The sequence below is a fragment of the Gossypium hirsutum genome, chromosome D01 (assembly GCF_007990345.1).
Source record: "Gossypium hirsutum isolate 1008001.06 chromosome D01, Gossypium_hirsutum_v2.1, whole genome shotgun sequence".
Lineage (NCBI taxonomy): Eukaryota > Viridiplantae > Streptophyta > Magnoliopsida > Malvales > Malvaceae > Gossypium > Gossypium hirsutum.
Window position 1 is genome coordinate 42,146,373 of NC_053437.1, and position 11,492 is coordinate 42,157,864.

Below are 11,492 nucleotides of genomic sequence, written 5' to 3' on the forward strand. Positions count from 1 at the left end.
AGATGTTACTCCAAACAAAAGGGCCATTACAAAGCAAATTGTTGTGAAGTTTGCAGGGAAGGATTTGCCACGATATTCACCTCCTGGTTCTGATTCTACCTCTTGTACTCTAACCTCTGCCTTGGAAATCTCCTCCACCTCTAATAGTGTCTTTGAGCAGGAACTACTCAATTCATTCGGGAACTTGCAAAAGTAATTGACTCTATTTGAGACCTTGTAATTGAGGATTGCTACTGACTTGGCACAATCACAAGAACATATGGCTATCTTCTGGGCTGATGTGGAAAGGAGAGATGTTGCGATAAAGAGGTCCCTACAAAAGAATTTAACCAGGCCTATGCCTGAGTTTCGTAGCTTCCCCAAGGAATTGAATTCAGATCTGGATGAAGAGGAAGAGGAAGCAGAGGCGAGTGAGAAAACCCCGCACCTACATAACCTGCCATTGAAGAACAATGAGTAAAAAAACCTACGCAGGATGACAGGACTAAATCGGTTGTTATTGCATCTGATAATGAAGGAAAGGAAGTAGATAACCCACCTTCTACATTGCCTGCTGATGACACTACAGATGTCCCACCTCTATCAACTGAACAAATGACAGAGCAAGATCGACATATCAACAAGCTTATGGATAACCTCACCAAATCTGATGATGTGCCAATCCATTCATTGAAACGGAGCTGTGCTACAAGTACGATGCGCGCAAATCGACTCACTCCAATGAAAGTAACAAAATTTCAATCCTAGCATTCATTTTATATGCCATTTGTTTCTCTTTTAGTTCCATCATGCATTCATTATTTTTATCATTTTTTGTCTAAATATATATATGTTTTTCCATTATTGAGTATTCTCTGTTTATGCATTGAGGACAATGCATCCCTTAGGTTTACGGTTGTGTTGTGCATATAGGACCATTAGATATTTAGTTAAGTATGTTCATTTTAGTATTTTTGTTCATTTTTTCGTTCATTTTGCCATAACATACATAAATGCCAAAGATTGTTAGACTGTAATGAGTAGATTTTTGCTTATGATGTTCGATGAGGAGCTTAACTCTTCACTAGACTTAGAAAATTGTGACAGTGAATTAGGTAAGTTTAGCAAAGGATAGTTGCGTGAAAATTGACCCATAAAAGTAGAATGTCCTAGTTCCAATTAAAATTATCTATAGTAAGTTTCTTTTAATAAAGTTAAAGATTCTTGAAGCTAACCCCAGTGCAATGGAAATACTTAATAATGAATAAAGTGGCAATGTTTAAGAAAATATAAAAAAAGTAGTTTAGGGACACTCCATTATAGTAATAGGCTGAGTAGCTAAGGGGGTAGTTGTTTGCTGCATCCATCTTTTTAGCCAAAATCCTTAGCTTCATGAGCAAGTATTAAAATTGTGACATGATTGAGTTTTCGACAATTCAGTGTATGCTCAATTGTAATTGTCGAGTCAAAGAATCATGTGACGAGCTGGCTCCCCTAGTAAAAGAATAGGCATAATAAATGGACATGTATGTAACTGAGTTTATGTAAGGCCAATTTTAAAAAGGAAACTAAGTTTAGATGAAAGATAAACTAAGTATATTAGGAGGTGCTTGCTATAGTCAGAATTTCATGAGTAATTAGAATTTTCATTTAGGGTAATATTTTTTGTGTTACTTGAGAAAATTTTTAGAAATAGAATATTACTGAGAACTGAAGTACAAAATATGTTGTACATAATTTGGCATTACTAAGGTAATTATGTTGTTGTGGCAATTCATGAATTCATACATATTTTCCTTGAGTACAAGCAATAACTTAGGTTTGGGGGTGTAATAATTCTTGAAAAGAGTTATATTTGAGGTCTCTAGACTTGGTTAATTGTTCGTACTTAAGTAGATGTATTTGCATTTTAGGATATTATATTAGTATTTTGGAACATTGTCATGAAGCTTGGATTCTGCTTCAATGTTATTATGTTACTTTTTCTTGTGGGTGGAAATGATTTGTTTGGATAGCAGGTGTAGAATAAGGAAAAGAAATGAAAGAGTGAAGTTTTTTCATGGCAAAAGGGTGGACGGATTACCAACATTAATGCCATGGAAATTCCAAGAATACACCGAGTCAGCACTCAACTTGTGCCAGTCTCAGCTAGTTGTACTTGTCCAAAAATATCTACCTAAAAAAGGGAGAGAAAAAATTGTGTGCTAAGATGGGGGATCTACCCTATAAGAAGAGAGTGAAGAGAGAGGAGAGAAGGGAATCAAGAGGCGAAAATAGAGGGTAGCAGTAGAGACTGGGAAGCAGAGCAGAACACAAGGAAGAAGAAGAAGGCAGTTAACCTGGTCTTTCCAAGATGTTGAATGATATTTTGAATTCGGATTTGATTAACCAACCCATGAGTTAAATCTCATTGGGTTCGGATTACTGGATGATGCTCTAATTTTTCATTAATATTGAAGCTTGGATCTAATCTATTTTACTATTTCATTCAATCTGTTCTTCTTGAATTGCATCCATGCAGATTCTAGACATAGATGAATGTTTATTATGCTTATAAACATAATTTAATTCTGTAAAGGTTAGGTTAGATGGATCGCAATTGAATGATACAAGGGGTTGTTCGATAGAAAACCCATAGCAATTTCTAGACAGAGAGTAATGTTTGTACAGAAAAAAGAGAAATCAGTGTTGGGAATCACACCTGAGGCCTATAGACATATAATGCTTTAGCTATGGTAACTTGAGGTCCTACTCTCAAAAGAAGCAGACTATCTAAGATTCGTTCTGAGCGATAAAATGGTTAAGATATTGTCAAGGCATTTTTGGTTTATAAGGGTAGATACCTAGTAATTCGAACCTCCTCATTCTACGGATTTGATCCTTTCATCGTTGACTTGATATCTTTGCCATAGCATATTTCTAAATATTTTTTTGTTTATAAATTGTGCAGATCATCATTATTTTGATTACCATTACATTTCTGACATTGTTTTTCCTTAGCATAATTCCAATACTTCATAACAACAACTTTACCAAGTTAATCATATCTGAACCCTATGGAGACAATCTCACGTATCATTATATTACTTGATTCAACGTGTATACTTGCACACTTGTACATTGTATTTACACACAATAGTAGATAACCATTTTCATGGTGTTACTATGTAAAGCCTATATATTTTCCATGGTGTCACTCCCTAGAGCCTTTATACCGTTTCCATGATTACACTCTAGAAAGCTTGTAGATAACAATTTTCATGGTGTCACTCTGTAGAGCTTATATACTGTTTCCATGGTGTCACTCCGTAGAGGCAATGGATAACCATTTTCATCCTATCGTCTCCAAATTCCTCTTTTTGTCTTCCCATTCCTCTATTACATCCATTTTTCTAACTTCAACTACCCCGTAAAAATACATCCCTCTATACTTCCATTTAGTAGTCACGCATAACATGCACATGATTACCGTCAATACCTCTATATTATAAAATATGCTACATACCAGTTTTACCATATAGACCAAATATCATAGTTGCAGATATTCATGAACTTTGATAGCATTATGCATGCATAATTTTCTCATTCACCGAATTCATAAACAACCAGAATACTCATAGTAGACATATAAACAAAACAACTAGAAAATGGCCAAAGGTGGAGCACAAAAACTATCCTCCTATCTTTTGTCCTTGATAACTCTTGAAAACAGTTATATTTCATCCCTTTAGATCTAGCTAATTGCCCGTACTTTGGTACATTTAGTAGCATTTCAGGATAAACCATTAGTATTTTTCTTGTTTTAGCATTACATTAGGAGCTTGGGTTGTACTTAAATGTTCGTTATTTTTAATTGCTTGTGGAAGGGTTGTGTGTAAGGTGGTGGATTGCTAGCTTTAGGTTCATGAACAAGAAGTGAAGGCTTGTCGAGGAAAAAGGTTGGACAGTTTGTCAACATAGATGCCGTGGCAATTCAAGAAAGATGACCGAGTCAACACTCAATGCGTACCAGTTTCAGGCCAACTGTACTTATACTAGAAAAATCTCCCTAGAAAAGAGGGAAGAAAATTATGGGCTGTTGGATTTACCTTAGGGAAATCGATTATAAAAGCCAAAAGAGGAAAACCTAAAAGGGGCGAACAAAAAAGAGGAGAGATCCTTAGGAAAAATAGAGGGCAGCGACTGAGCACTGTCAGGAAGAGGAAGACAGAGGCAGTCCCTCCCAACCACCACATGACATTGTATCGTTAGAGTCTAGGCTGGATAAGCGAAAGTTATCCTCCCAAAATTCTTCCATTATTTCTTGATTACTCTTCGTGAATTGATTTGTTGAAACAATGTTGAATGAGATTTTTTTTTTGAATTTTAATTTTCGACCTATGAGCTAAATCTCATAGGGTTGCGATTACTAGATGAAACTTTTATTTCCTTTAATGGCTGAAGCATAAATCTTCTTTAATACACAGTTCCATTCAACAATTTTAAAAAAATTACATGTTTGCAAACTCTAGATATAGATGGATGTATAGCATGTGTAACACCCCGAACCCGAGACCGTCGCCGGAGTCGAACACGAGGTGTTAACAGACTTCAAACCACTTATTAAAATTTTTCCAGACAAGCTGTCAATCTGCGTACTAGTCGCTTTAAAAATCATATCTTGAGCTCTGGAACTCGAAATCCAGTTCCGTGAATTTTCCCTGAAACTAGACTCATATTCCCATCTACATATTTTTTTATAGAATTTTTGGTCAGGCCAATTAGTACAGTTTATTAGTCAAAGTCTCCCATGTTACTGGGGTCGACTACGCTGACCTTTGCACATTACGACCTGGATATCTCCCTGTACAGAGCTTCAATACTGATGCCGTTTGTTTCTATAGAAACTAGACTCAGAGAGGAATCTATAAATATATGGTATGACTCCTAATTATCTCTGGTTAATTTATAATGAATTTCCAAAGTCGGAGCAGGGAATCCAGAAACCGTTCTGGCCCTGTCCCACGAGAACCTGATTATCTCTTAACATACTGTCCATATGATCTTTTCGTTACTTCTATATGAAAAAAGACTCATCGAAATTCGGTTACATAATTTATTCATCAATTAATTCCACTCGTACTATTTTTAGTGATTTTTCAATCTCATGTCACTGCTGCTGCCAGCATCTGTTACGAAAGCAACTATGCCCACTTCGTGTTTACTCCTTGATCTAACTAATAATTCATCATGCATATCACAAATTATGATCATGACTAACCATGCCAAAGGCTAATCATTGTCAAACTTCCCCCTAGTACACTATTGCCATATCATGAATTTTAACACCAAAATAATCAACCATGACGTATGGCATAAAAAGGTCGAATTATCAAGATTTGCGACCTAACGTATGAATCCAAACCCAACCGAACATTTATGCCATTTTCGCATGGCTAAAAGATTACATACCAAAGTTCAAACACAACATAATAGCCTATACATGCCGAAATGTTCTCCTAAGCCAACTAAGAAGAAAGTACCAAAACTTGCTATCCGGTGTGATGACTTCGATGACGGCCCGACCACGCAAAAAGAGACGAGTCCAAGAAACCTAGTATGGGTGACAAGGAAACACCGAGTGAGTTTATAACTCAGTAAGTCATAAGCAATACACTACCATCCATTAATAACATTACCACAAGAGGAAACAAAATGGAACGAGGCTAGTTACTCCATCCATACCGAACCATACCATAGTTCCTCCGACCTATCGGTTCAATCTCATACCAAATCATGCATTCACATTCCATATACTCATCAATAGGATATTCGAGGCATTTTCATAAATCATTTTATTTTCGTTACAATCATACAACTAAACGGCCTTTCACCCATTCCACGATAAATCTTATGTACGTGACTTCAAGTATATTTGTCACATAGGTTCAACTTACCAAGCTCAACTCCAAATATAAACATAGCACCTATTAGCCATGAACTCAAGATACTTACCCGATCCGCTATCCGTGATCGACTCAATAGTGTCGCACACTTAGTGTCCATAATGATTCAAGAATATTTATTAAGTCCGCACACTCAGTGCTATATAATCAACTCGCACACTTAGCGCTACATAATCATACTCGCACACTTAGTGCTACATAGTCAACTCGCACACTTAGTGCTACATAGTCAAACTCGCACACTTAGTGCTACATAGTCAAACTCGCACACTTAGTGCTACATAGTCAATTCAATTCGCACACTTAGTGCTGCACAATTTAAACCCGCACTCTTAGCGCCAATCTCATGGTCATACTTGTTTATACCCGCACATTTAGTGCCGAGATCAACAACTCAATACATCTCACCTCTTTTCTTTTCATTCAACACTTTCATCATCACATACGTACATGCATATATATATATTTATTCATTCCATTCAGCATCATTACATAGACGTTATGACCATTTGAATTAATACCAACTATATGCTTAATGACTTACTTTATGTTGGGTAAAATAATTCCGAGTCGGCTACTCGATGACCTTCGATTTCCCCTTGTTGGATGCCTCTCCTTTAGGTTCTTGAGCTTAAATAATACAAATAAGAGTATTCAATATTTAACCCAATAACATGAATTTATTTATCACATTCGGCAATCACATATCATTAAATTTTCAAACCAAAATGTCATTATATGACCACATATACACATATCCATATACTTAAGCTCAATAATTATAATGTAATATCATGTACCCACTTTAAGTATATTGCCGAATATACTTAATCATACATACACCTAACCAAAACAATTTCCTAAAATCTTTATATCATTTATACACTAAGCCGAATGCTCTCACCAAGTTCACCTATATTCTTCAACAATTCCTTCATTGATCAAACACATATTCGGCTAAAGAAATGGCAATTTTAGCAACCTTCGATTTAGTACTTAACTTTTACCACATATCAAATAACTCATTTCCTTACTCATGTGACCACGTATATTCGGTCATGCATACACACATAAAATCAATTTGGAGACTCTATCAATCCAACATACATTCGGCACCTTCATCCACCATTCTACCAAGCATGTAATATTCAAACACAACCAAACTCACATTCGGCCCTAGCTCATAACAAGGTAGCCGATTCTTTTTATAGTTCAAACACTCCTCTATCATCATTCACCTAACTTTAACATGAAACAACAAAACTCACCATTTCTCATCCAAATAACATGAACAGCAACCATTTCTTGAACACTTTCTCATGACCGATTGCTCATGTTACCAACAAGATTCAAGATTTGAACATGGGCTATTTAGAACTCAAGTCAATTACTAAAACATGCATGCATCTCAAGGACAACATCAAACATACCTTAGTCTAGCAAACCACCATAGCCGATTTTCTCAAGCTTTTCCCCTTCCTTTCTTTCCTCTATTCGGCCAAAGATGTTCAAGAATGAACACTTTTTTTTTTGTTTTCTTTCTTCAATTCACGGCAACAAGGGGGTATGGATGAGACCATATTATTATTTTTTCATCACCCTTCCTTTCATTATTTAATCACCATGCTCATTATTTTATTTTTCTTAACATACATCACTAGCATAACATGTTGGAGACATGTTTCCACCCATAGCATGGCCGGCCACTATGCTTTAGTTTGGCTAATTTGACATGCAAGGACAACACTTCCCACTTTAATACTATTTGGTCCTTACTTATTTACCCATCATAATTTTCCAAGTCTTTCAATTAGATCCTTTCAAGCAAAATTCACATTCCTAATATAAAATTAAAACATCAAATTTTTGTACAAGTACTATCACACATATAAGATATGCAAATAAAATTTTAACTAAATTTTATGACTCGGTTTTGTGGTCCCGAAACCAAATTCCGACTAGGGTCGAATTAGGGCTGTCACAGCATGTCCATTTAATTAATCTAATTTTGACAAGGTTAGGTTAATAAGATTGAAATTGAATGATATGAGACATAATGCAAACAATTTTAGAACTCTTAATGCAACGTTTGATTGAATGCAACGTTCATATGGAAAGAAAACAAACAATATAGGGCATCGTGCTAAAGGCCTACAGATATATATCGCTTAATGTAATCAAAAGAAGCATACCATTTTAGAACTCTTCTGAGGAATAGATTACGTAAGGTTTTGTCGAGGCATTATTATCAGTAAGGGCAGATTCTGGTAATCTCAGCCTTCCAAATCAGCATCGTAGACCCTCTATCCTTTGCCATCGTATCTTTTCCATAGAATTATTAGTTGTTTATTTATTTGTTCGCACATTATTCACATAATTATTCTCGTAATTTCCATTGCATTTTTACTCTTGTATTTACAGAGCATTTTCCATCATTTATCAGTTACAGATAATAAACATTATTATTCCTTCAAATTGGCACTGCAGTCTTAACATTATTTTTGCCATAACATTAATCATACTTCAGTACAATAACTTGGCCATTTTATACCAAACCGATCCCTATGGAGATGATCTGAGTTATCACACTATTACTTGATTCGACGTGTATACTTGCACAATTCGCATATCATTTCAGACTCGACTAGTTTTTTTTGTCATTGTCGGGATTGGCAACTGGTGAATTTTGGTTTTATTATTTTACATAGTTGCATTACTTTTATTTAACATAGTTGTATTTATTTTTTACAGGTTTTTCATCAGTGTATAAAAGGAGGTATTCCTACTAGTAAAGAATATCCTTTTGACCCAGAGATCGAAAGAACTTTGCGAAGAAGGAGAAAAGAAGTCTGAAATATGGCTAGGGAAGGGAATGATCCTGGCCTGAATGATCATGGTCTCAATGATAAACAAAACGGTCATGATGTTAATCCTCCTCTTCGTTGTGTGATAGATGATCGAGATAGACTAATTCGAGAGCATGTTGTTCCAATTTTAGAAGAGTTGGAGCTAGGAATAGTTAGACTGTACATACAAGCTCAGTAGTTTGAGCTAAAAATAATAACGTTTCAGATGTTCCAAATAGTAGGAAAGTTTAGCGGGTTGCCTACTGAAGATCCACGATTGCATTTCAGACTTTTTCTAGGAGTCTCTGACTTGGTTAGACAACTGGGTGTTCCTGGAGATTCCCTGAGACTTAAACTGTTTCCATATTCTTTGAGAGATCGTACAAGAGCATGGCTGAATGCTTTGTCGTCAGGAACAATGGCATCATGGAGTGATCTTTGCCAAAGATTTTTGCTATGGTATAATCCCCCAAATATGAATGCCAAGCATAGAAATGACATCACATCTTTTCAGCAATCAGTGGATGAAACACTATATGAAGCTTAGTAATGATTTAAAGAACTACTTCGGAAATGTTCGATGCATGGGTTTCAGCACTAGACACAAATGGAGATGTTTTGTAATGGGTTGAATATACATACAAGAATGGTAGTTGATGCTTCTGCCAATGGTACCTTGTTCGATAAATCTTACAATAAAGCATATGAGATTTTAGAACAGATTCCCAACAATGATTATCAATATCCTACCATGCGAGTTGGGACTGGCAGGAGAGCTACTGGCACCATGAAACTTGATGCCATCACTTCATTAACTTAATAGGTATCATCTTCCCAAGTGAAAGCAGCAAAACTATCGTGTGTTTATTACGGTGAAGACCATGTGTTTGATGAATGCCTGTCAAACCCAACATTGGTATACTACATGGGTAATTTCAACCTGAACAATAACAACTATTCCAACACGTATAATCCAAGGTGGAAGTAACCTCTGAAATTTAGATGGAATAATTAAAGTACGAGGAATTTTAATAATGCGGCAAGACAGAATGCCATCAGTGCACTGCTTGGTTATACCCAACCTATGCCGACACAAAATGTCCAACAAGGTCAGGCATCGACTTCATCATTATCGTTATCATCTATTGAAGCCTTGTTGAAAGAATATATGGCCAAGAATGATGTTGTAATTCAGAGTCAAGCTACATCTCTCCGAGCTCTTGAAAATCAAGTAAGGCAGATAACGAATGCCTTAAGTTCGAGGCCACAATGAGCATTGCCAAGCGATACTAAGAATTTGAGAACACAAGGGAAGGAACAGTACAAGGCTATCACTCTTAAAAGCAGAACTCAGCTTGATGACGTTGCTTAAGATGGCATGGTAGGAGTGGATGACTTGAATAACAACCATGTAAAGATCCCATAGCCATATGAAAAGTACAGTGCAGCTGAAAAGGGTAAGCACAAGATTGTTGCAGTAGAATCATATCATGTTGCCAACAAAAATGCCACAGCAAAACTATATCAGCAACATAAAGGACAACCACCTCCACCTTTTCCTCAGTGATTCCAAAATTCTAAATAGGATGTTCAATTTAAAAGATTTTCAGAGGTCTTGAAACAACTCCATATCAACATAGCACTAGTAGAAGCTTTGGAGTAGATGCCCAATTATGTGAAATATATGAAAGCTATACTGTCAAAGAAGCGTAGATTGAGAGAACTTTAGATTGTTGCTCTCACTGAAGGGTGCACAATAATTTTGATGAATAAACTACCTCCAAAGTTGATGGACCCAGGGTGTTGCATTATCCCATGTTCAATTGGAAATCCTTATGTTGGTAAGGAAATATGTGATTTAGGAGCGAGTATAAATCTAATGCCTCTATCTATTTTTAAGAAGTTGGGAATTGGGAAATGAAGCTCTACTACGGTTACGTTGCAACTAGCTGATCGATCCTACACACATCCAGAAGGTAAAATTGAGGACATACTGGTAAGAGTAGATAAGTTTATTTTTCTGGCAGAGTGAAGCTAACAAAGATGTGCCAATTATTCTTGGAAGACCTTTAATTAAATGAGGGTAAATAATCAGTAGATTACTTTCAATATATTTGATGTCTTGAAATGTGCTGATGAGAATGAAGGATGTCACGCAATTGGGTTGATAGAAACAGCAGTAGAAGAATTCAGAAGATTTTGCCATAACAATTTTGATAGTGACGAAGACTCACTTGAGCGAAGTAACACAATAATTTTTCCTAATGACCACTACTCGAGTGCTCATGTGAATCGTGACAAGCAATCTATTGACCTTCGATATGTTTGAGTTACAGTATTGTTTTTTTTTCCTTTATTTAATTGCTTTACTTTTATTTCATTTTTTATTTGTTATCACTAATTTTTTAATATTTTTTCATTTTTGTTTTATCTTTGATTAATGAGTAGTTTTTCTAGATTTCTGGAGACAGAATAAAAGTGTAGGATTATCAGTTGTGATACTAGGAGGAGTTTACCGTCGCATCTCGAAAGAAAATTATGTCTTGACAAATTGGGTGAATGAATGTCGAGATCCCTGCAAAAGAAATTTACAAAGCTGATGCAAGAATTCCATGCCTTCCCCAACTTTTTGCTCCTAATTCCTGAAGTTGCATAGGAGCTAGCTCAAACTCCTGCTGCTAGAGCCGAATCTGTGAATTTTGGAACCACTGTTGATGAAAGG

At 36.0% G+C, this 11,492-nt stretch overlaps 1 protein-coding gene across 1 annotated transcript; it reads left to right on the forward strand.

Moving 5' to 3' along the window:
- The first annotated feature begins 259 nt into the window (after window positions 1-259).
- LOC107921480 (ribosomal RNA-processing protein 17-like) lies at window positions 260-8,777 on the forward strand. Its single transcript, XM_016851328.1, has 3 exons — window positions 260-406; window positions 475-726; window positions 8,676-8,777. The coding sequence occupies exons 1-3, from the start codon at window positions 260-262 to the stop codon at window positions 8,775-8,777; spliced, it is 501 nt and encodes a 166-aa protein (XP_016706817.1).
- Window positions 8,778-11,492: the final 2,715 nt, after the last annotated feature.

Excerpts from the sequence above, each read along its gene's own strand:
- LOC107921480 (XM_016851328.1), top strand. The coding sequence starts at position 260 with ATGGCTATCTTCTGGGCTGATGTGGAAAGGAGAGATGTTGCGATAAAG. Across the intron at positions 407-474 it reads AAGAGGAAGAGGAAGCAGAG|GATGACAGGACTAAATCGGT; the intron begins GCGAGTGAGAAA and ends AAACCTACGCAG. Across the intron at positions 727-8,675 it reads ATCGACTCACTCCAATGAAA|GTTTTTCATCAGTGTATAAA; the intron begins GTAACAAAATTT and ends TATTTTTTACAG.